The following is a 25,964-nucleotide window of genomic DNA, read 5'->3' as shown; positions in this document are numbered from 1 at the left end:
ATTTACTCAAATGCAAAACACTACGAAGCTTAACTCAATGCTTGACTTGATCATAATTGTACACATAGGCTGTAGAAAAAGCCACCAAATCATTTACATAACAAAAAAATGTAATTCCACATTTGATCAAGAGGCATTTAGTGTGATGTCAGGCACCATTTATCTGATTGTATAATAGGGTGTCTATGTAAAAATCCTCTGACTTTTACATTGTAACATAAAAAAAAGTGTGTGTACATGTGTAGGGAATCTAGAGATAATACATTTGAGGTGAAATCTGCCATGTATGTACAGTTGAAGTTGTAAGTTTACATACACCTTAGCCAAATAAATGTAAATTCAGTTTCACAATTCCTGACATTTAATCCTAGTAAAAAATCCATGTCTTTGGTCAGTTAGGATCACCACTTTATTTTAAGAATGTGAAATGACAGAATAATAGTAGAGAGAAAGATTTATTTCAGCTTTTATTTCTTTCATCACATTCCCAGTGGGTCAGAAGTTTACATACACCCAATTAGTATTTTGGTAGCATTGCCTTTAAATTGTTTAACTTGGGACAAACATTTGGGTAGACTTCTACAAGCTTCCCAAAATAAGTTGGGTGAATTTATGGCCCATTCCTCCTGACAGAGCTGGTGTAACTGAGTCAGGTTTGTAGGCCTCCTTGCTCGCAAACACTTTTTCAGATCTGCCCACAAATGTTCTATGGGATTGAGGTCAGGGCTTTGTGATGGCCACTACAATTCCTTGACTTTGTCTTCCTTAAGCCATTTTGCAACAACTTTGGAAGTATGCTTGGGGACATTGTCCATTTGGAAGACCCATTTGCAACCAAGCATCAACTTCCTGACTGATGTCTTGAGATGTTGCTTCAATATATCCACATACATTTTCCTCCTTCATGATGCCATCCATTTTGTGAAGTGCACCAGTCCCTCCTACAGCAAAGCACCCCCACAACATGATGCTGCCACCCCTGTGCTTCCCGGTTGGGATGGTGTTCTTCGGCCTGCAAGCTTCCCCCTTTTGCCTGCAAACATAACGATGGTCATGATGGCCAAACAGTTCTATTGTTTCATCAGACCAGAGGACATTTCTCCAAAAAGTACAATCTTTGTTCCCATGTGCAGTTGCAAACTGTAGTCTGGCTTTTTTATGACTTCTTCCTTGCCGAGTGGCCTTTCAGGTTATGTCGCTAGAGGACTAGTTTTACTGTGGATATAGATACTTTTGTACCTGTTTCCTCCAGCATCTTCACAAGGTCCTTTGCAGTTGTTCTGGGATTGATTTGCACTTTTCACACCAGAACGCATCTTCTTCCTGAGTGGTATGACGGCTGTGTGGTCCCATGGTGTTTATACTTGCGTACTATTGTTTGTACAGATGAACGTGGTACCTTCAGGCGTTTGGAAATTGCTCCCAAGGATGAACCAGTCTTGTGGAGGTCTACAATAATTTTTTCTGAGGTCTTGGCTAATTTCTTTATATTTTTTCCCCATGATGTCAAGCAAAGAGGCACTGAGTTTGAAGGTAGGCCTTGAGATACATTCACAGGTACACCTCCAATTGACTCAAATTATGTCAATTAGCCTATCAGAAGCTTCTAAAGCCATGACATAATTTTCTGGAATTTTCAGAGCTGTTTAAAGGCACAGTCAACTTAGTGTATGCAAACTTCTGACCCACTGGAATTGTGATACAGTGAATTATAAGTGAAATAATCTGCCTGTAAACAATTGTTGGTAAAATGACTTGTGTCATGCACAAAGTAGAAGTCCTAACCGACTTGCCAAAACTGTGATTTTTTAACAAGAAATTTGTGGAGAGGTTGAAAAACGAGTTTTAATGACTCCAACCTAAGTGTATGTACATTTCTGACTTCAACTGTATATGCTGTAGTTGGGATATTTTAACGAAGGCCTATAGTGAAACCATATATAACAGGTTTCCAAGGACAAGGTTCCAAAACACTGAACATAGTGCATAGCCCGGGTCCTTACCCCATGTCTGGCCCGATGAGGGAGTGTCTCCGGAGCATGGCGCGGGCCTGTGTATTGGTCAGGTTGGCCGTGGGCTCGCCGTTGATGGCCAGGATGAGGTCCCCCACCCCCAGACGGCCGTCTCGGCTGATGGAGCCTCCGTGGATGATGCTGCGGATGTGCATCCCCAAGCCATCCTTGACGGCGCTCACCGTCATTCCTGTAAGGTAGACACAGAGACAACATTCTCAAAGACCTGGAACCTATACGTAATACATTCCCCCACATTTATGTGTAATGTGTTCAATCTTTAATCATGTGTTAATAATGTTGATGCACTGGAGATCCACATAGTTAATATCCAACCACCTTAACAGACAGAAAGACCATAATGCAACAGATATTGCATTATTTACATAAAATGTTGAGTTGTAAAGAGGAATGATTTATTAAAAAGTGAACGTTGGTCTCTTCACAGCAATTTCTCATCAGGGCTGACATTTAGAAAAAGAAATATAGGAATATACAGCATATTGCCAAAGTATTAATACAAACCGAGACTGGAGTTGCCCTTGACAACAGTGATTGTCCTTTCAAAATTACTCCCAGTGGTTCTAATCTTGCCCCCTTCCTCTTTGGACTGCTTTACAGATGGCTCATCCCCCTTGAGAATGACGATTCAATAATCATTAATCACATTTCTTTATATTTTCTAATGGTACACAATCCAAAAACGAATAATTGTGACAGAATGACATTGAGTTTAAATTATAAAATATTTTCTATGGAGGAAGTTTTGGTACAAAATGTAAATAAAATAATTGTGACAGAATAAAATAGAGTTAATCTAAACTACCAGGGAGGTTATGTGGGAACAATTAGTAAAGGCCAGGGAATAAAACATACAAGGTAAGGAAGGGATTTATCGGATTTTTTTCTCCTGTTATGCCATTGCCTTCGGCATGTAATACCTAGAAATCTGATTCTAGTAAAAAGTTGAATGTTTAAAACTGGTTAGACAAAACATACTAGCCATTATTCTCATAAATCCAATTAATTTCACATTGGCCTGTGTAGAGTCGTACTGCATTTCAACATTTGTTAAACGTAACTTGTTGCATTTCAAGTTCCTGATGACCAATTTACACATGATTGTTTGATTATGAGGCACACGTAATGACATTTGATGGCAAACCGACAGATGGCACAGCTCTTTAGATGGCTGGTTTACCTTCATTAAGCATTCCATCTCCCCTATGTCTGCAACGGCCATGGTGGGCTCCACCGGAAAACGAAGAGACTGCATTGGCTCCCCCAAATCATTCAAACCGGGCTCGGGGTCAGTGTACGGACTGCACGAGTTCGACAGATCCGACGGCTCCAATTGGGTTAATTGATGCGCCAGGTACTGATCGGAGATAGCTAGTGTGTTGTTGTCAATCATTAGGGTGTGACTTCCAATACTCCTGGGCAGGGGGAAAGCGATGGGCTTCTCCTCCGGGGAAAAGGGTTCAGTGTCGTCTGCGAGGCAGGACAACGTCACGAAGGGATGTTCGGTCAACAAGTCCAGACGAGCACTCCGCTATGTAGGTAAAACAAACCAGACGAGCCAAAATGGAGGTTACACCTCGTTAGTTTCACAATCACCCAACTGGGGGGTTTTCGTCTACCTCGGTCGCCGTTCTGCACTCCTCGTAATGAGCCATTGAAAAGCCATCAGTGACAGATGGGGAATAGCGATAATTACAGATGATCCTGTTTTAGAGTGTGCGATGCACCAAATATCTCTTTATTATCATCATCCTAGATATATTTCATGAGGCCCGGACTGTGCTGCAATGAATCTCTTCAGCGATTCCTTAAGCATCTGAGATGGCAATATAAAACTTGGAAAAGAAATCCCTGGGAGAGCAAACTATTTGGAAGAACTGTAACAAGCAGGAATGCTGAGAGCAGGACTGAAGCACGCAACAGACCATTTAATTCTAATAGGGTAGTCATATCTTGTTACGGTGCAGTGCAGTATATAGGTAGATACTAATCTAAAAAACACTCAACCATTCATCCATAAGGAGTCTGGGGCCAGTACTCCAAGACAAAGCTCAACAACAAATACAGGCAACATACAGTACATGCAAAGGGGTTAACAACAAAATAAACTTTGTATCACTTCAATATAGCCGCCAGTTTGAAGAAGGTAAACAACTATGGATAGAAGTACATTAGAAGTACTGTGCTAACTTATTCTGATTTACGTGAGGAGTTTTCTTAGTGAAAAAGGCAGCAGCTTGCAATTGCTCCAATGAAATTCAAATAAATGACATGACCATACCGATACTGCTTTTGCTTTGAAACAAGCTTTCTAAAATTGCTGACTGTAATGGCTTTAAAATGGACTTAGCTAGCCACAGTGCAAGTTTGTTGGCCTACCTTGGGTGTGGAGGACTGCAAGATCATCTGGTAGGACAGGTCAGCGCTGCAGGTGCTGCCATGGAGGGCAATCATGGATGCCTGGAAGGTGTCATCCTCCTCGCCAGAGAAGCGATGCGCCAACACCCTCTCGTCGGTCAGGTCTACCTCATTGGAGTCAATCTGCATTAAAGAACGTCAATATGTCAATGTAGTGAATTGGATGGGGAATATGTCTCTCTATGCCATGGATGAGCTATCCAATCACAGATAGCTGTGTGGGTGCCATCAGAGCCATTTCAAAAGGATACATTGTTCTTTGTTGCTCAAATTTGATTAGAGTTACAAATTAAATTCAATTCCCTTGATAGAATATTTTAAAGGACACATTTTAGAAGTCACAATGGTTACCATGTGTCTAATTTTGATTGGTTGTTTTTTTTCTTGTCCCTCAATTTCATTGATTCGTTTGACTTGTCCCCAACGGCAACTAACCAATGCAGGCTCTGCCCAGAAACGGTGGCCCTCTGCTGGCTCCTCCTCTCTCTCTTTAACCAGCAGAGCGTTGAATATAAAAGAACAGATTCTTGAGAATGACGACGGACTGCCCTCTTCATTGTATGGCTGTGGAGACAGGGCTGTAAGTGGAAAATATCCGAACACAGGAAATTCCAATCATTGTCTACAAATTCCAAGCCAAATTTGATTGGAGTTGTTACATTTTTTTGTCGAGGTTGTTAGTAGCGAAAGGAGTGTGAGTTTTATTGGTTTGATTTGGTCTCCATGGTTTGGTCTCTACTTTTGTAATAGTTTGGTGACAAGTTGTACTTGGTTATTTGATTTCCAAAGGACTTCAAAAGAGATAATTTCTTGGAGTTTTGCCACAGATTGCTTTAAATGGCCTGTTTAATCTTGATTGTATCTAGCGCAATGCCCAGCGAGCGAGAGATATAGAGAAAAGAGGGAAAGATTGGAGAAGCTATTAGAGGCTTATACCAGTCAAACTCAATTTTGAGAAGCAATACAACAAAAATACCACCCCCCCCTCCCTCAAAAAAAATATACACATTCCAGGAGCTGCAGGAAAGCTCGATAACTCCAGAGGCTTCACAAAAACAATGTAATCCACTGGACATGCAACAACCTTGACATCAGAGCCAGAACTTACTGTATGTTCTCATCATAATCTAATGGCAAGCCCAATAGAGAAATATAACTCTGAAGCTGAAAGAATGCAACCAATTTTCACAGAAAGACTAGACAAGCAATCCCTCAGGTGGTGAATATGTTTGTGGGAAAACCCTTATTTTGACAGCTGCCTCAATGCATTTATGTACACGGACTCCAAGGTGGCTCAAAATGCAATAATAAAGCAATATGACACAAAAGGCAGAGATATTTGTGCTGCGCTATGCTGTTGCCAGGGAGCTTAGAGGTGAGTATGTCAGCATTAGCATGTAGCCTAACTCTACTGTCTCAGCATGAAAAATTCAAGACATCTGTAAGATGAGCCCTCATTATTGGGTGGCCACACACCGGAGAGAAAACGCACACAAATGCTGAGCGCCCACACACACACAAACGCTCGTATACAGTGAGCTCCAAAAGTATTGGGACAGTGACATGTTTTGTTGTTGTGACTCTGTACTCCAGCACTTTGGATTTGAAACGATACAATGACTGCGAGGTTAAAGTGCAGACTGTCAACTTTAATTTGAGGGTATTTTCATTAATATCAGGTGAACGGTTTAGAAATTACTGCACTTTGTGTACATGACCAAAAGTATTGGGACTAATTCACCTGTGTGTATTAAAGTAGTCAAAAAGTTTAGTATTTGGTCCCACATTCCTGGCACGCAATAATGACTTTCGGTCCCCTAAAATGAGGGGACTATGTACAAAAAGTGATGTAATTTTAAACGGTTCACATGATATGGATGAAAATACACAAAAATGTAATCTGACAGTCTGCACTTTAACCTCGTAGTCATTGCATCATTTCAAATCCAAAGTGCTGGAGTACATAGCCAAAACAAGAACGGTCACTGTCCCAATACTTCTGGAGCTCACTGTACATATAAAACACGCACGGCACACACACCTCACTAGTCTCTCCATAGGACAGACCTCACAATAGGGTTTCCTTACAGGTAGTGGTTTGGCCACCCCAATGTGGACCGTGCCGATGTTAGCCCCCTTCAATGCCTGGACAGCGTCCTCCAGACTGGCATTGTCCAGGTTGGTGCTGTTGACGAACATGAGCCGGTCACCTGGCAATAGCCTGCCATCCTGTTCTGCCACTCCTTCAGACACCAGAGAGCGAATCACAATCACCGTCTTGGCAGGATCCATTGGGTCCTACGACAAGATCTGTGTCAGTGATGTTAATGGATGCACTCAACAGATAATCCATTATACCAACAAGGACGAAAATGTATCGTTCACTTTTATTTGGAGGATTTGTTTATTCTGAATGTTCTGTAAATCACAAGTTATTACTTTGAACAAAAATAAGAGTAAGCAACTTAGTTTCAATCTACATGGAAAAAAACAGCGCATTGCAGTATATTTAGTCACTTATGCTATTTTTTGAACTTCATTTCCAGGTGGGCAACGGCCCTAAAGCTCACGTGACCCCTTCCTCCCAAAGTAAGAAGACAGGAACGACCCACAACAAAAGCGTATCATTCCTATGATAATCATTCCCATAATTCCAAATCAGAAATCCCACCTGGTAGTCCAAGATGCTGAATCCCAGTCCGCTCTCACCCTTCTCCAGCTCAATGTCCTGTATCTCCGTCTCCCACATGGCCAAAGGAGCTCCGAGTGTCTCATCCGTTACATTTTCCCTCGTCCCCACCCCCTCGGAACCTTCGAAAACCAGGAAACTGCCGAGGTCTCCCTGTATCTGCAGAGATAAACCCTCGATATCATCCCAGTGCACACATTCCTCACCAACTCCGAGCCCATAGGCTGCTGGTATTCCACGAGTACCTTTTCATAAGATCTTTGGCAGCACATTAAAGGGAATCTTTGGATGCTAAGCAAAAGTGCTGTATGTTTTATTGTTTTTCCCTGAACTGAGGCATCTGATGAGCTGAGGAGAATTCCAAAATTCAAATGCAGGTTTCCTTTGTGTCCCTGGCTACTAATTGCCTTATCTCATGTATTGTCACAGTACCGGAGGTATTACTTTACATGGATTGGTGTTAATAAAGAGTCAGCGTCCTTCCTAATCCTAAATCTTAATCCGTCATCATTGCCAATCTGGAGGCCCGGCAGAGCATTGGACAGACTGTGTTAAACTAATGGATGAGGGTGGAGTGAAGTAGGAGGACTTACTGATGTTGATTCCCAAACAGCCATTCAATATCAAGGGGTGGGGGAAAACAGTGTTTACTGTATGCTACTATATGTCCAACACCAACCATTTTGTGAAGGACTTTCTGGCTTAACCTTCAGTTTTCAAATCACTTCCTAAACAATTCACTTGCTAAAATGAACAAAGTATATGACTGAATTGAAATCTGCATTGACCCCAAACATGCATTGACCCCAAACATGCATGTTATATTGCATTATGTTTAGGCTAGTAAGCATTGACTCTGCTATGACAGTTACTGGAACACTGACAGTTTAAAAAAATACAGTATGTAATAATGGTAATGTCAACAGCATCTAAAATAAAGAAAACATAAACAAACAAAACACTTGAGTAAATGAGGGATAGAAAGTATATTTAAAGCAGGTGCTTCCACACAAGTGTGGTTCCTGATTTAATTGAGTAATTAAAATATCCCATCAGGATCAGGGTCATATATACAAATGCCCAGTTGCCCATTATTTTGGCTACCACGGCTAGAAGAAGAGATCTCAATGACTTTGAAAGAATGGTCTCAAAGCTGCATAGGGGGTTTAAATTGTCAAATCAAATTGTATTTGTCACATGCGCCAAATACAACAGGTATAGTAGACCTTACAGTGAAATGCTTACTTACAAGCTATTAACCAACAATGCAGTTTTAAGAAAAATAAGTGCTAAGAAAGTATTTACACAAATAATTTGAACGTAGAAAATAAATATACAAAAAATAAATAATTAAAGAGCAACAATAACATGACAGTAGCGAGGCTATATACAGGGTGTGCCGGTACAGAGTCAATGTGCGGGGGGCAAAGGTTAGTCGAGGTAATATTATTATTATTTTTATTTTTTTCACCTTTATTTAACCAGGTAGGCTAGTTGAGAATAAGTTCTCATTTGCAACTGCGACCTGGCCAAGATAAAGCATAGCAGTGTGAACAGACAACACAGAGTTACACATGGAGTAAACAATTAACATGGAGGTAGAGGTAAAGTGACTGTGCATAGATAATAAACAAAGAGGAGCAGCAGCGTGAAAATGCGGCTGGGGGGGTGAATGCAAATAGTCCGGGTAGCCATTTGATTCCCTTTTCAGGAGTCATATGGCTTTTCATGAGTCATATGGCTTTTCAGGAGTCAAAGAAGCTGTTAAGAAGCATTTTGGACCTAGACTTGGCACTCCGGTACTGCTTGCGGTAGCAGAGAGAACGGTCCATGACTAGGGTGGCTGGGGTAGACATTTTTAGGGCTACTAACAATTGGATACCACTGACACCGCCTGATATAGAGGTCCTGGATGGCAGGAAGCTTGGCCCCAGTGATGTACTGGGCCGTACGCACTACCCTCTGTATTGCCTTGCGGTCCAAGGCAGAGCAGTTGCCATACCAGGCGGTGATGCAACCAGATGCTCTCGATGGTGCAGCTGTAGAACTTTTTAAGGATCTGACGACCCATGCCAAATCTTTTCAGTCTCCTGAGGAGGAATAGGCATTGTCGTGCCCTGTTCACGGCTGTCTTGAACAGCAAGGAACTTGGACACTATATAATGAAACGTGCTGCCATGAATTTGTTTTGGATTCGCTTTGTCTTGTGGGGTATGTACAGTTTTTCACCATTCCTGGCATTTAATCCTAGTAAAAAATCCCTGTCTTCGGTCAGCTAGGATCACCAATTTATTTTAAGAATGTGAAATGACAGAATAATAGTAGAGAGAAAGATTTCAGCTTTTATTTCTTTCATCACATTCCCAGTGGGTCAGAAGTTTACATACACTCAATTAGTATTTGGTAGCATTGCCTTTAAATTGTTTAACTTGGGTCATACGTTTCGGGTAGCCTTCCACAAGCTTCCCACAATAAGTTGGGTGAATTTTGGCCCATTCCTCCTGACAGAGCTGGTGTAACTGAGTCAGGTTTGTAGGCCTTCTTGCTAGCACACGCTTTTTCAGTTCTGCCCACACATTTTCTATGGGTTTGAGGTCAGGGCTTTGTGATGGCCACTCCAATTCCTTGACTTTGTTGTCCTTAAGCCATTTTGCCACAAGTTTGGAAGTATGCTTGGGGACATTGTCCATTTGGAAGACCCATTTGCGACCAAGCTTTAACTTCCTGAGGATGTCTTGATATGTTGCTTCAATATATCCACATAATCTTCATTCCTCGTGATGCCATCTATTTTGTGAAGTGCATCAGTCCCTTCTGCAGCAAAGCACCCCCACAAAATTATGCTGCCACCCCCGTGCTTCACAGTTGGGATTGCAAGCTTCCCCCTTTTTCCTCCAAACATAACGATGGTCATTATGGCTAAACAGTTATATTTTTGTTTCATCAGACCAGAGGACATTTCTCCAAAAAGTACAATTTTTGTCCCCATGTGCAGTTGCAAACCATAGTCTGGCTTTTTTATGGTGGTTTTGGAGCAGTGGCTTCCTCCTTGCCGAGCGGCCTTTCAGATTATGTCGATATAGGACTGTGGATATAGATGTTTCCTCCAGCATCTTCACAAGGTCCTTTACTGTTGTTCTGGGATTGATTTGCACTTTTCGCATCAAAGTATGTTAATCTCTTAGAGACAGAACACATCTCCTTCCTGAGTGGTATGACGACTGCGTGGTCCCATGGTGTTTATACTTGCGTACTATTGTTTGTACAGATGAACGTGGTACCTTCAGGCGTTTGGAAATTGTGCCCAAGGATGAACCAAACTTGTGGAGGTCTACAATAATTTTTTCAGAGGTCTGGTTGATTTCCCCATGATGTCAAGCAAAGAGGCACTGAGTTTGAAGGTAGGCCTTGAAATACATCCACAGGTACACCTCCAATTGACTCAAATGATGTCAATTAGCCTATCAGAAGCTTCTAAAGCCATGACATCATTTTCTGGAATTTTCCAAGCTGTTTAAAGGCACAGTCAACTTAGTGTATGCAAACTTCTGACCCACTGGAATTGTGATACTGTGAATTATAAGTGAAATAATCTGTCTGTAAACAATTGTTGGAAAAATTACTTTTGTCATGCACAAAGTAGATGTCCTAACCGACTTGCCAAAACGATAGTTTTGTTGAGAGGTTGAAAAACAAGTTCCAAATGACTCTAACCTAAGTGTATGTACATTTCCGACTTCAACTGTATGGGTGTCTGAGCTGTAGGTTATTTGATTATGCAAACAATCTGGAATTGTCTGCAGTTAATCTCTCGTCAACACTCAACCAGGAAAGACTGCCATGTATGTTGTTATTGTTAGTTCTGTATGTGCAGTTAAGGGGAACGCATGCTGCTCTGCTTGGAGCCAGCTACAGCTTTGCTAGGTCTTTCTTTGCTGCACTTTACTATATTACTGGACAGTAATCAAGATGGGACAAGACCAGAGCCTGAATAACTAGTACAGTAAAGTAAAATGACTTGACCATGATAATTGACCATTCAATGTTATACCTAGGAGTGTAGCTTCCTCAACTTGCTCAATGGTCACACCCTTTATGCACAACTCCAGTTGAGGGTTAGGTCTTAGAGAAAGTTTTGAACCATATACAATGCTTTTAGTTTTAGATGTAATTAAGACCAGTTTGCTATTAATGACCCATTCTGATACTGACCATAACTTCCTATTTAGAAGGTCAGTGAGCTCACTCCCTTTGGGTGCTGTCATGTAGAGTGTGGAATCATAAGCATACATATTAATTCCAGCTTCATGTAAGACCAGTGGCAAATTATTTGTAAAAATATAAAAGAGTGAAAGGCCCAAGGCAACTGCCCTGAGGGACATCACACTGTACATATCTGATGTTACAAAAGCTTCCATTGAAGAACACTCTCTGGGTTCTACCGGATAAATAACTCTCCAACCATACGATGGTAAATAATGTAACTCCATAGCAGGTGAGTTTTTTCACTAACAACTTATGATCAAGAACATAAAGCAGAGTGGGGAAGTACCTTCATTATAGGTTCAGTAGCAAATTCATCCAACCCCGATTGGTCAGAATCCCTGTCACTCTTCAGGAGAGGGGCGGGCCTACAGCAGGCCATGTAGACACAGACAGGCAGCTCCTTCAGAATGCTCACCACTTCCTTGTGGGTCTCACCAATCAGAGATATTCCATTAACCTGAGAGGGGTGGGCACACACACATCCAATGGTTAACACTTATGTTGAGTCACTCATGCCAGGATTCAATCCGATTAAAGGTTATAGGGCATTGCTGTTTTTAAAGGCAATGTTCCCACACTCGCAGAGATCCTATTCACGGTAAACTCTATATATATCCAAGGAATTTAGGCACTTTCAAATTTGATATCAGTGGTTGAAGAATTTGTGCACTAAGTAAGTTCCAGGCTAACTGTTGTTCATCATGTTCTCACTATTGGCGGTGTCCCTTACTTCGAGCAGTTCGTCCCCACTGAAGAGTTTCCCACAGCGTCCCACTGGCCCCTCCGGCAGGACGGAGCGGATGTAGTGGTGCCCGCTGTTGGCATCCAGACTGATTCCCAGACCACTGCTCTCACTGAACTTCTCCACTTGGGCAACCTGTCATGGGCACAACAGGTGGGCACAACTCAGTTGGCACAAAAATACTATGAAGCTTTTTCATAGTAAAAAAAAAAGAAGATGCTTTTGCACATCTTATGAAATTGTCCTATAATGATCAGCATTCAATTTACCTAGTGTGGCAATATAGTCGTTTTTTTTACAAACAATATTTTTTATTTACAACACATACAATAATGTTTCTATTCTGCAACCAGTGCTTTTCCATCTATACAATTGCAATATAATGTGTAACACTGGAAAAAGTACAACCATGTATCATTTAGTAGAGACAGGCTATGTTTGGGTGGATGTTACTTCTGTTAACTCACCACTACTTCCTTGCTGGGGCCGAGAGTCTCCTGCCACTTCTTCTTCAGCTCTAACTCCTCATCCTCTGTTAGCTTTGCTTCTTAAAAACATCAACATACCATACAATTAGTGTAAAAAACATTAGGAACACTAGCTCTTTCCAGTACAGACTGACCAGGTGAATCCAGGTGAAACCTTTGATCCCTTATTGATGTCACCTGTTAAATCCACTTCAATCAGTGTAGATGAAGGGGAGGAGAGCGGTTAAATTAGTATTTTTAAGCATTGATACAATTCAGATGTACCCTACCGTTCAAAGGTTTGGGGTCACTTAGAAATGTCCTTGTATTTTAAAGTGGGAGGCCCTGGTGCACAACTGAGCAAGAGGACAAGTACATTAGAGTGTCTAGTTTGAGAAACAGATGACTCCAAAGTCCTCAACTGGCAGCATCATTAAGTAGTACCTGCAAAACACCAGTCTCAATGTCAACTGTAAAGAGGCGACTCCGGGATGCTGGCCTTCTAGGCAGAGTTGCAAAGAAAAAGCCATATCTCATACTGGTCAATAAAAATAAAAGATTAAGATGGGCAAAAGAACACAGACTCTGGACAGAGGAACTCTGCCTAGAAGGACAGCATCCTGGAGTCGCCTCTTCACTGTTGACTTTGAGACTGGTGTTTTGCTGGTACTATTTAATGAAGCTGCCAGTTGAGAAATTGCGAGGCGTCTGTTTCTCAAACTAGACACTAATGTACTTGTCCACTTGCTCAGTTGTGCACCGGGGCCTCCCACTCCTCTTTCTATTCTGGTTAAAGCCAGTTTGCGCTGTACTGTGAAGGGAGTAGTACACAGCGTTGTACGAGATCTTCAGTTTCTTGGAAATTTCTCGCATGAAATAGCCTTCATTTCTCAGAACAATAGACTGACGAGTTTCAGAAGAAAGGTCTTTGTTTCTGGCCATTTTGAGCCTGTAATCGAACCCACAAATGCTGATGCTCCAAATACTCAACTAGTCTAAAGAAGGCCAGTTATATTGCTTCTTTAATCAGACAAAAGTTTTCAGCTGTGCTAACATATTCGCAAAAGGGTTTTCTAATGATCAATTAGCCTTTTAAAATGATAAACTTGGATTAGCTAACACAACATGCCATACGAACACAGGAGTGATGGTTTCTGATAATGGGCCTCTGTACATCTATGTAGATATTCCATTAAAAATAAAGCAGCCCATTTCCAGTTACAATAGTCAATTCCAACATTAACAATGTCTACACTGTATTTCTGATCAATTTGATGTTATTTTAATGGAGGAAAAAAAGTGCTTTTCTTTAAAAAAACAAGGACAATTCTAAGTGACCCCAAACTTTTGTACAGTAGTGTATGTGTTCCGTTCAGAGGGTGAATGGGCAAGATAAAATATTTCCAGCCAACTTGACACAACCGTGGGAAGCATTGGAGTCAAGGTGTCAAAAGCTTTCCCTGTGGAAAGTTTGACACCTTGTTGTCCATGCCGCGATGAATTGATGCTATTCTGAGGGCAAAAGGGAGTGCAACTCAATATTAGGAAGGTGTTCCTAATGTTTTGTGCACTCAGTGTAGACTTAAATAGAATGACGTATAAAGTACATTCAACCAACTACTATGTCCCATCTGATTGATTCAGACTCAATGAGTCACAGCGGTAGGCTACAGTTGGACAACTCCAAACGCACTACTTGATAGAGTTTAGGCGTTACTTTAAGAACCACTTCAAATGATCTTTCAATACATACAGTGCCTTGCGAAAGTATTCGGCCCCCTTGAACTTTGCGACCTTTTGCCACATTTCAGGCTTCAAACATAAAGATATAAAACTGTATTTTTTTGTGAAGAATCAACAACGAGTGGGACACAATCATGAAGTGGAACGACATTTATTGGATATTTCAAACTTTTTTAACAAATCAAAAACTGAAAAATTGGGCGTGCAAAATTATTCAGCCCCTTTACTTTCAGTGCAGAAAACTCTCTCCAGAAGTTCAGTGAGGATCTCTGAATGATCCAATGTTGACCTGAATGACTAATGATGATAAATACAATCCACCTGTGTGTAATCAAGTCTCCGGTATAAATGCACCGGCACTGTGATAGTCTCAGAGGTCCGTTAAAAGCGCAGAGAGCATCATGAAGAACAAGGAACACACCAGGCAGGTCCGAGATACTGTTGTGAAGAAGTTTAAAGCCGGATTTGGATACAAAAATATTTCCCAAGCTTTAAACATCCCAAGGAGCACTGTGCAAGCGATAATATTGAAATGGAAGGAGTATCAGACCACTGCAAATCTACCAAGACCTGGCCGTCCCTCTAAACTTTCAGCTCATACAAGGAGAAGACTGATCAGAGATGCAGCCAAGAGGCCCATGATCACTCTGGATGAACTGCAGAGATCTACAGCTGAGGTGGGAGACTCTGTCCATAGGACAACAATCAGTCGTATATTGCACAAATCTGTCCTTTATTGAAGAGTGGCAAGAAGAAAGCCATTTCTTAAAGATATCCATAAAAAGTGTTGTTTAAAGTTTGCCACAAGCCACCTGGGAGACACACCAAACATGTGGAAGAAGGTGCTCTTGTCAGATGAAACCAAAATTGAACTTTTTGGCAACAATGCAAAACGTTATGTTTGGCGTAAAAGCAACACAGCTCATCACCCTGAACACACCATCCCCACTGTCAAACATGGTGGTGGCAGCATCATGGTTTGGGCCTGCTTTTCTTCAGCAGGGACAGGGAAGATGGTTAAAATTGATGGGAAGATGGATGGAGCCAAATTCAGGACCATTCTGGAAGAAAACCTGATGGAGTCTGCAAAAGACCTGAGACTGGGACGGAGATTTGTCTTCCAACAAGACAATGATCCAAAACATAAAGCAAAATCTACAATGGAATGGTTCAAAAATAAACATATCCAGGTGTTAGAATGGCCAAGTCAAAGTCCAGACCTGAATCCAATCGAGAATCTGTGGAAAGAACTGAAAACTGCTGTTTACAAATGTTCTCTAGCCAACCTCACTGAGCTCGAGCTGTTTTGCAAGGAGGAATGGGAAACAATTTCAGTCTCTCGATGTGCAAAACTGATAGAGACATACCCCAAGCGACTTACAGCTGTAATCACAGCAAAAGGTGGAGCTACAAAGTATTAACTTAAGGGGGCTGAATAATTTTGCACGCCCAATTTTTCAGTTTTGGATTTGTTAAAAAAGTCTGAAATATCCAATAAATGTCGTTCCACTTCATGATTGTGTCCCACTTGTTGTTGATTCTTCACAAAAAAATACAGTTTTATATCTTTATGTTTGAAGCCTGAAATGTGGCAAAACGTCGCAAAGTTCAAGGGGGCCAAATACTTTCGCAAGGCACTGTATATATTATGGAGAAAACATACAGATCCTTATGTTCTACATGCACATTATATTTGAAATGTGTGGTAACACTTCATTTGGATAGTCTGTCTGTAGATGCTCAACAAACTATCAACAGGCGATCAAACCCGCGTCAACAAAATTTTTGCTGAATTTCAACATGGGAAACATCTATAGACATGCATTAATAGTTTGTTGAGCATCTACAGATGCATTGGTTCAATTCTTTTGAAATGCACAGTAGCCTAAAACCAGTCCTCACAACAATAGCATACTTTAAACAGATTCCAATCCATTAGCTATACTTAGTAAAGGACCCCAGATAACAGGGGAGTGGATTCACTTACCATCTCTGGTCTTCTCAGTTAACTGATCCTTCACGTTGGTGACATCAGATTCCTCACTCAATGCCTGGTACTGTTTCTTACCTGCACCAGGGTACACAATATATACACATCAATACGCACATACACACTTGCAGAGCTCTTGGTTAAGTTATCTTGCTCCCAGCCCGAACATGGTGGTTATGATGGCATGGGTTGTGCATCGTGTCTTGTATGGTAAAGACACAAACACATCAGAGGTCTGCTTTAGTTAGTCCTGGTTCCAGCTCCGAACATGCTGGCTATGTCGTCACGGGTTGTGTTATTATGGGTAGTGTGTGTGAGTGTGCGCAAGTGTGTGTGTGTGTGAGCATGCACATGTGCGTTTGTACTTTCAGATTTATGTGTATTGTTGTGTTATTTCACTACACCCGCAATAACATCTGCTAAATATGTGTATGCGACCAATAAAATGTGACTTGATTTTGCCGTGCATTTTCCTACGCATATGTTTACTGGGGTTCGTATGAGGCTGGCCCAATTACAGGTTAAAGGAGTTCAGGGTTTCCTAAAGCAGGGCGGAGCGCGCAGCCTTCTAAATCTGGAGCTGTGGTTGTGGTGAGAAGATACAAGTAGAGAGAAGCTTCACCATCCTTACGTAGATGGAGGCCATTAAAGTTAGGGCAATGTTTTGGTTATGATGTGATCACGGGCTGTATGTTTCAAGCTTCTCAGAATAGCAGTACTGATCTAAAATCAGTTCCTCTGTCCAGTGTCTGTGTTCTTTTGCCCATCTTAATCTTTTTATTGGCCAGTCCGAGATATGGCTTTTACTTTGCAACTCTGCCTAGAAGGCCAGCATTCCGGAGTCGCCTCTTCACAGATGACGTTGAGACTGGTGTTTTGCAGGTACTATTTAATGAAGCTGCCAGTTGAGGACTTGTGAGGTGTCGGTTTCTCAAACTAGACACTAATGTACTTGTCCTCTTGCTCAGGTGTGCACCGGGGCCTCCCACTCCTCTTTCTATTCTGGTTAAAGCCCGTTTGCACTGTTCTGTGAAGGGAGTAGTACACAGCGTTGTACGAGATCTTCAGTTTCTTGGCAATATATGCACTGTGTTTGGCTTGAATATAGACTACTGTGATTGGAGGTATATGTGACTGTCAATCAAATATGCAGTTGTCATGGTCATGTTCATTAGGGCACGCCAAAACATTTTAAAACGCTTTGCAGCGGAAAACCCAATAGAGTGTGTTTTTTAATGGGACAAATCCAGGAAGTCCCTCCCTGTTTAAGTCAGTTTTCTTCCATTTCCTGCCAATTTTTTTTATATTACCTTTATTTAACTAGGCAAGTCAGTTAAGAACAAATTCTTATTTTCAATGACGGCCTAGGAACAGTGGGTTAACTGCCTGTTCAGGGGCAGAACGACAGCTTGTCAGCTCGGGGGGAGCAAGAGGACAGCTCTGGGATTTGAACTTGCAACCTTCCGGTTACTAGTCCAATGCTCTAACCACTAGGCTACCCTGCCGCCCCTAATGAACTACAGGTACCTTGAGTGGTGGCGTCCACAACATCCGTCCTCTCCAGTGTCGTGTCTCTGCCCCCTGGGGTTGGTGAGACTACGATCACACTGGGCACCACAGCGGGTGGGATATCCTCTGGACGGAAGCCTCGCCTGATCAGCTTCAGGTGAACTGTCTGGCTCGTGTGTCTCAGCACCTCCACGGCCTGCTGGTTGGTGTAGCCCTGGATGTTAATACCGTCCACCTGCAGGGGGCGATCATTCATGTCATGATTATGGATACATCATGGAGTTGAATAGAGTGCTTGAGTGCTCTCTGCATCTTTGTCATGTTGGCTTCTGTGACAGCATGGAAAGCGTCAATGAGATCTTTCTCCATACTTAAACAGCCTTTGTGGCACATGAGTCGTCTATCCAAGTCTATGGGATACATTCTTAGGACAACACACAAATAGGAAAGCAAGCTCACAGGCACACCCATACCAGGCACACCCATACACACAGAAATAGTACCACCCAATAGACAAACCTACATCACAACAAGAAAATAAATCATGATGGAAGATTTGCTCATGCTTCAAATCCATTAATTTATTCAGGATGTAACACAGAAAGGGTTTTGCATTAATAGTAAATGCTCAATTTAGGGTCATGACTAGAGTTGTGACGGTCATGACATTATGTCAGCCGGTGATTGTCAAGAAAATAACTGCCGGTCTCACGGTAATTGACTGTTAATGAATAAGAAAAACAATGTTGCATTACCTGTCTACAAGCCACTCATTCTTACCTTTGGAACATCTACATTTAAAAAAAGTATAATAAATCAATGTAATATAGCCTATACCATCCCAATATATCCATAATGTACTTTAGACAGGTCTAAAGAAACATGATATAAAAAAAATGTCGTCTATTTCAGAAGAACAGAATAGTATACTCAGAGTTGTCCTTATGTTAGGACCTGATCTGGCTATGCCATATGGCTGTGGCCTACACTAGTTCATTTAACAGACAAGATTTGCTTATAATTCCGTAGCATTAATTTATAGTATGAAGAATACAATTGAACATAGCTGAATAAAATAAAATGTTTTCTCCAGAAGATTTGAGAGAGTGTGCACATGTGGCTATTCTGTGTTGAGAAGTTAACAAAGAAACAGGTCTTGCTATATGCTTAATTTATAGTTATTTATGCTTTAGTTGTGATCAAAACATATAGCCCAACGTTTGTATTTTTTACACATTCTAAGGCTGCATTATGCGACTAATGATGATTTGAAAAAACTTGCATGTAAAGCATGAACTCTGCTTTGTTATTTGCGCAGGCTGCACACATTTCATCAGTCTCTCATTCACAATTTGACAAGCAATTTCCGGGCGGCATCCCCTTTGTAATGCCCCCTAAAAAAATTCCAATGGCCGTTGTGCCCTTGGGTTGAATATAATAATTACCTTTTCCCGCATACCTGCTCCGAAGCACCTCTAACTCACATGGCTGTCTAGGATAGCTAAATTCTTAATAGCCAATGCAGTCACGTGATCGAGTCTTTCACACAGGCTACAACTGAAGACAGACCAAATCAAGGATGCAACTACCTCACGAAGCTGCTTGAGAGAATGCCAAGAGTGTGCAAAGTTGTCATCAAGGCAAAGGGTGGCTACCTTGAAGAATTTTAAATACAAAATATACGTTGATTTGTTTTACACTTTTGTGGTTACTACATGATTCCATATGTGTTATTTCATAATGTTGATGTCTTCACTATTATTCTACAATGAGACATTTTTTTAAATAAAGAAAAATCCTGGAATGAGTAGGTGTGCCCAATCTTTTGACTGGTACTGTATGTATGAAATTTGTTTTGATTTAGAATGGACCGTTTTCATGCACCCGTCTCGAAAATAGCGAATGGGGGACGCTTTTCCTGTGGTTCATTTTCAATGCCAGCCACGTAGGCTATATTTCTGTTGTAAAGAGAAGCAATGTGCTTACATTTAGAAAAGTTGAGAAATAAATACAGTAGGCCTAGCCTATAGAAAGCTGATGGGATAATACTCTTTTTAATAGAGGCCATCACTCTGTTTTCTCACTCAATTGCATAGCCTATAGAAATGTTGCGCAACATGAGCTAATGGGCTCTCATTAAGTATTTGATTAGATTTTTGATTACATTTGCATTGATGTCAGAGTGATTAGAGGTACAATAGAACGTTGAGTACCAGGCAGTTATCAAGTTTGGTAGACTACTAATGACCATCAGCAGCATCAGAGCTTGGAGGAGCCTAATTACCGTGACTAAATGGTCACATGGAATTTGACTGCCGCCATGACCGCCGGTGTGGCGGTAATACGGTCACCGTAACGGCCTTGGAACAGTGTGTATAAATCTCAGCTGAAGATAAATGATTCAAATATGGGAGATTAATATCTCCCCACATTATCTATAGATAAAGCTCCATATTATTCCAAATGAGAGACAAATATCCTTGCACACTTTATTTTATACTTTGGCATGGAATTTAAATTGACATAACAGCCGATAAAACATCTGAAGGGTGTGGCTTGGGGTGGTCTAGCGCTTAGGGCCACTAGTGTTGGCATAGGTTCAAATCTATCCGACTTCACAATCTCTATCCATCTCTCCCCACTGTCATCCTCCATCACTCTATCTGTTCACGTCAGAGAGTGAAAATATATTTTTTAAATTTACAATAACCAAAAAATACAACAACAAAACAAAAAGTTGAGGATGGTCTAAGACACTTACGGCTATGATCTGGTCCCCAACATGGATCCGGCCGTCTTGCTCTACCGCACTCTCTTTAGTTATACTTTTCACGAAAATACCAGAGGGCTCTGAAAATGTCAAAATAGACACAATGACCGTGTGTGGATAACGTTCTTAAAACAAGCAGTATCCTTTATACAGTACAAGAGACGCCCTTCAACTGTATCTGCAGTTTGAGTGTTCTAGAGAAGTCACATTTCCCTAGAAGAGGCAGTGTCACTACATAGCTCTTTGCTCCAGACATTCTATGGGACTCTTTAAAGTACATTCCTTCCCAAGTGGTTTCATTCCATCCCAAGCAGAGTGAATAAGTTAGAAAATAAATAAAACCAAACTATTTCCAGTAGTAAACAATGCTGCCAAGTCTTACCAGAATGTTTGTCCCCCACATAGCCGGCGATGGTGATTCCCAGACCCTGGGCGTTCTTGGTCAGCCCAACGTCAAACGCTTCGGCCTCCTCTTCCTCGTATCCCTGTGAAGAGACAGAGGAAGAGTGAGTCAGCTTCTACATTCTACAAAATGGCTGACAGAGAGCACAGTGGAGGGGGCGAGTCCCGGGTGCCGAATTCCCCCAATTCCACGTGCTGTTACCAATTTACCAAGAAGCATTCCTCACCCATGCATCAACTCTGTCAGCCAGATGAGTTATGTTATTTATTTGATGAATGTCAACTAAAAATTCATCAAGCAATGGGGTACTGAGACTGTGTACAGAGAAGAATATACAATCTAGTTTGGGAGTGTGAGTCATGGAATGTTGATAAGGTTCATGGTTAATACTGCTTGATAATGGACAGCGAATTCCAGTTGTTAGCCTTTTGGAACATTGTGACCTCTGAGGCTGAGTCACAGATGATGTTATGTGTCACAAATTATTCTCATCGGATACCTATCTCTGAGGGGAAGAGAGCTGGAACAAAAGAGAGACAGAACCACGTGCCCTTTATCCTAGTCATTAGTAAATATAACATTTTAAGGAAACAAACCTAATAAAACCACCTCATCTCTCCCCTACCCATCCACCCAACCAACCATTGTCTTGTCGTACCTGTTGCTCTGTGACCGTGGGCAACACCATTGGGACGATGGCGGTCTCCTCTGGAGGGCCTCTGGTGATGACCAACTTCACTCGGTTACCACACTGCCTCAGGACCTGGACCAATCACAATACAACTGAGACCAGCATTACACACTAAATACTGTACTTGTCACTTAGGGCTATACTGTATAGAACCATAGAAAAAGCAGGACAATGGTGATAAAATTGAGAAGTTTTTGTCAAGACTCAGTCAAGTCTCAATGTTGTATGTCTAAAAGTCTCAGACAAGTCTCATTATCAGTAGTCAATTCAATACAAAACGCAGTACCTGAGCCACCTGCTCACTTCCCATGCCATATAGGTCAGTGTCCCCAATCTTGAGGATGTGGTCCCCACTGCGCAGATGCCCATCCTAAGTACAAGGCAGGAAAGTTGGTTATTACTAGTAGGTATGGCTTACAAAAACCAAGCTTCCCCACTGGGCACAGATGCCAGTTCAACATTTATTTTTTATAGAAAATTGGTTGAGATGTCAACTAACGTGAATTCAACCAAACATGTCACCCTGACATTAGATTTAGGGAAATCCTTACGTTCAGGAATTTTTGCAAATCCAATCAGTTTTCCACATGAATTCAACATGGATTTTTTTTGTTTGTTGTTGAAATAACGTGTAAAAAACATCGATTCAAACCATTTTCGACCCAGTTGGTTCCTGCTTGCAAATCCTCTAAATACCAATGTGTGGTGCATCCATGACATTGAAGTCACCTGATCAGCGATGCCTCCAGGCAGGATGGTTTTGACAATGACACCGGTGGTCTTTCCTCCCACAATGCCAAAGCCCAGGCCTGTCCCGTCGTTGACCAGCTCCATGGTCTCCACATGATTCCAGTGGGCCTAAGGAGGGACACAGAGAGCGCAGCGTCAGATACGGATCTCAAAACATTCCCTACAGGACGGTTACTATATATAGGGTGTAACCCTCAGGGTAAAAGAGAGGTATGCCGTCCAAGGAGAACAACTAGGACCAATGAAGAAGAAACTAAAGAAACATCATTCCAGGAACCACCTGGGAGGATGTAAAGAAAACTACACAGAACAGGGTGCTAGAGATACATCGTTGAGGCTCTTTGTGCCACAAGGAGCGAGAAGGAATATGTTAAGTGCTCAAAGAAGGAATTTCAATATTGCTGTGTGTGTGCCCCAGTGAACTAACGTTATGCAACCGTCTGTGTATAAGGGGTGCTTTTGTGTCTGTGTTCCTCATCACGCTAGAGAGGTCAGGCATTACGCTAGCTCCCCCAGGAATGTGAGACAATATAGTTTGTGTGTGTGTGTATACAGAATGTGAGTGTGCATGTGTGTGCTAATGTGTTTATATACGTGTATGCTTCCACAAGCTTCTGTGTGTGCACTCCCCTCACCGCACTGGAGTGGGCAGACAGGGTGCTGGCAGCGGAGGGGGTACGGGACACCACGGGGCTGGCCAGCTGAGGGATGGGTCCTCTGGCTATAGTGAGCTGCACGCACTCAGATGCTCTCTGCAGGATGCCTATGGCCTGCTGGTGGGTCACTGTCTGGTCCAGGGGTTGACCGTTGATGGCCAAGATCTGGTCTGACTCCTTCAGCTTCCCATCGCTGTGGGAACAGGAGGATTCTCATGATAAAAAATATTCCCACAAGACATCAATTAAAGGGATAGTTCACCAAAATTACAGTATGGCATCCTGGTTGCTAAAATTCTAATAGTTCACTTAATTTCAGTTTATGTGACAAAACAAGCAAGTATAGTGTAGAGAATTATTGTAGCATCTAAACTGCTGTGTAATATATTTTCCATAATCACAAATATTGAAGCATAGATATAGCACAGATAGAACAGATCTACTGCTTCTTAAACTTTCTTTCAATGAGAATGAGAAATCTATAACACACATTTGTAAGTGAACTAGGTCAAGTCGCCAAAAAGTTACATATTGCAGCTGTAAGTGGTAACTTTTTAGTAGTTTTGTCCAATATGTAATTTTGGGTGAACTATCCCTTTAAAGACTTACATTGTTAAGTTTTCATCGATGACTCGAGGTCAAACATAGTTCATTTGGACACGGCTTCAGTGCAACTAAATTATTATTATTATTATCATCTAATGGGCTGTAAGGCTTAGAACTGAGGATAATCTCACTGTTGAAAAGATGCAGGTCGAAAAAGACAGTAGTCACCAACTATGGTCTTGGAGAGATGCAGGGTGGGCAGGCTTTTGTTCCAGACCAGTACTAACACATCAGATAATCAACTGTTGATTCAGCTGGAATGTGCAAAAATGGGTTTCTGGTTTTAATGACATCATTACAACCAGATTTGCCCAGCACAGGGTGGGCATGCATTTTGTTCCAGCCCATCACTAACACATTAGATAATCAACGGTTGACCCAGTAGGCAAAACTGGCTTTCTGGTTATAATGATGTCATTTCAACCAGATTTATCTGCTTGGGATGACCCTTGTGAACTTTCCCATACCAGTGGGCCACGCTCCCGGGCTGGATCTCCTGGACGAAGATGCCCAGCTCCCCGCGGTTCTCGCTCCTCAGGCCAACCACGCTGAAGCCCAGACCCCCAGACAGTGGCTTCACCAGCTCCATGCGCGTTACGTAGCGCCCCTAGAGACACACGCACGTACACACACACAAATGTACCCATATACATCACACACTCTCCACGTTAGCCCTCCTTCTTACACCCCCCCCTCACAGCAGCAATGTCACACACTCTCCCCTGAAGTCACTCAAGAGTGTACACTGAACACAGTGTAGTGTAGTGTGCACTTGTCTTTGAATGTCTTTGAATATTTAGCTAGATTGACCGGGAGTGTAACCAGACTTGCTTGTGAATATCAAGATACATTTCTGGAGATTTTTTACAGTCTAGGGATGTAGAGAAATAGTACCACCAACAACATATGAAACAAAAACAATCAACATTATAATGAAATATGTACCTCTTAATATATGTGAATCTATAAGAAAGTTACTTGTTGTGATGAAATAACTCAAAATGTATGAAATGCTTGCGTTTTATCCAAACGTGTCTTTACCTGAGCCATGGAGCGAATGATGTGCTCAAAATCCTCAGGCGATTGCTTCCCATTGACCTGTGTACTAGTGGAGGCTTCTGGGTAGGCAAGATGGCCACCATTGGCCTGGGCTGATGTGTAGCATTCACTCAGGTCATCGCTAAGTGTTGATGTGACACCACCCTGAAACCATCAATGGAAATACAGTCAAGTGTTGCATTCAAGAATTCTAGATTTTGCAACATATTGATATATTGTGTACTGTGTAAACTCAGTATTGTTTATAAGAAAGAGCAGCTGCTAAAAGCTGTTGGCTGTTATAGTTTGAAGTGCTGTTTACTGAATTTGTTGCAGTTGTTCGATTGAAGTTAGAGAGACATGATCACAAACACTATAACCAATTATTTGAAATCAAATGTATTCAATGTTGTGATGGTAGGAATTATACATCTCGCAAGAAACAGACTTAATCCACAAAATTACAGCTTTATTTTTGAATATATCAACACAAACCATGTTTACTTGTCACATTGTTACGCACATGCATTGAGTGAGTATCACTAATATCCCAAATAAGGCCACACAAGCCGATCCAATCAAGTTCTAACCAAAAACCTGCCATCACTGCTGTTAAAATAAACAAAGGCTAATTTTGTGAATTCCCTAAATCAAACTAAGTCTAGGAGCAGGGGAGGCAGGCCAGCTCGTTACCCAACCGTGATTAGCTGGATCTATAGCAGTCTAATCCTTCAGAGATAATAGCCTTTCAGCTGATCCAACAATGACTCTGCCACCAATGTAATATTTCCATCATAGCCATCTGGATGCCTTGATATGCTAGTCAATAACTGGGCCGCAACCACTGTGGTTTTGTGACTAATGGATTACATGAATTAGACAATGTGTAAAACTATGTTTTTGAATCTCATTTGCTTATTGGCTCTAATGTTTGTTTATGATTCGTTTGAATGTGATCCAAAAGGACTAGCGCATTGCTTCATGAGAACTTTGTTTGAAATATAGCATCGTCGGCTTCGGTTGCCCTTTTGAAATTGTGCTTGTGTGCTTAGCATATTGAAGAAGCATTTTTGACACTAGCTGACATATCATCCAGCCAGTAGCCTATGGTGAGGTTTTAGCCTTTGTAAAGAGAAAAACCCTGCAGGCTCGGCTAACTTAGCGTAGCGCTCAAGTTGCTGTCCCATACACAA

General features: G+C 41.7%; 1 protein-coding gene across 7 annotated transcripts in view; it reads right to left on the bottom strand.

Moving 5' to 3' along the window:
- The window catches only part of LOC109906506 (multiple PDZ domain protein-like), a 68,360-nt gene that overhangs the window by 31,224 nt on the left and 11,172 nt on the right, over nt 1-25,964 (bottom strand). For 6 of the 7 annotated variants that reach the window (XM_031792026.1, XM_031792027.1, XM_031792028.1 and 3 more), the window contains exons 4-23: nt 24,775-24,936; nt 24,201-24,340; nt 23,107-23,320; nt 22,451-22,579; nt 22,008-22,091; nt 21,689-21,793; nt 21,010-21,112; nt 20,619-20,707; nt 17,876-18,092; nt 16,346-16,426; nt 12,616-12,695; nt 12,137-12,283; nt 11,693-11,863; nt 7,123-7,299; nt 6,540-6,749; nt 4,887-5,015; nt 4,413-4,574; nt 3,214-3,564; nt 2,538-2,646; nt 2,004-2,202 (exon numbers count right to left, since the gene is read on the bottom strand). In XM_031792026.1, coding sequence (XP_031647886.1) covers nt 2,004-2,202; nt 2,538-2,646; nt 3,214-3,564; nt 4,413-4,574; nt 4,887-5,015; nt 6,540-6,749; nt 7,123-7,299; nt 11,693-11,863; nt 12,137-12,283; nt 12,616-12,695; nt 16,346-16,426; nt 17,876-18,092; nt 20,619-20,707; nt 21,010-21,112; nt 21,689-21,793; nt 22,008-22,091; nt 22,451-22,579; nt 23,107-23,320; nt 24,201-24,340; nt 24,775-24,936 — 3,059 coding nt within the window. The remainder of the gene's footprint in view (nt 1-2,003; nt 2,203-2,537; nt 2,647-3,213; nt 3,565-4,412; nt 4,575-4,886; nt 5,016-6,539; nt 6,750-7,122; nt 7,300-11,692; nt 11,864-12,136; nt 12,284-12,615; nt 12,696-16,345; nt 16,427-17,875; nt 18,093-20,618; nt 20,708-21,009; nt 21,113-21,688; nt 21,794-22,007; nt 22,092-22,450; nt 22,580-23,106; nt 23,321-24,200; nt 24,341-24,774; nt 24,937-25,964) is intronic. The other variant, XM_031792031.1, reaches the window with a different exon arrangement.

Source organism: Oncorhynchus kisutch, linkage group LG16 (genome assembly GCF_002021735.2).
Source record: "Oncorhynchus kisutch isolate 150728-3 linkage group LG16, Okis_V2, whole genome shotgun sequence".
Lineage (NCBI taxonomy): Eukaryota > Metazoa > Chordata > Actinopteri > Salmoniformes > Salmonidae > Oncorhynchus > Oncorhynchus kisutch.
This window is presented reverse-complemented; position numbering and strand designations above follow the sequence as displayed.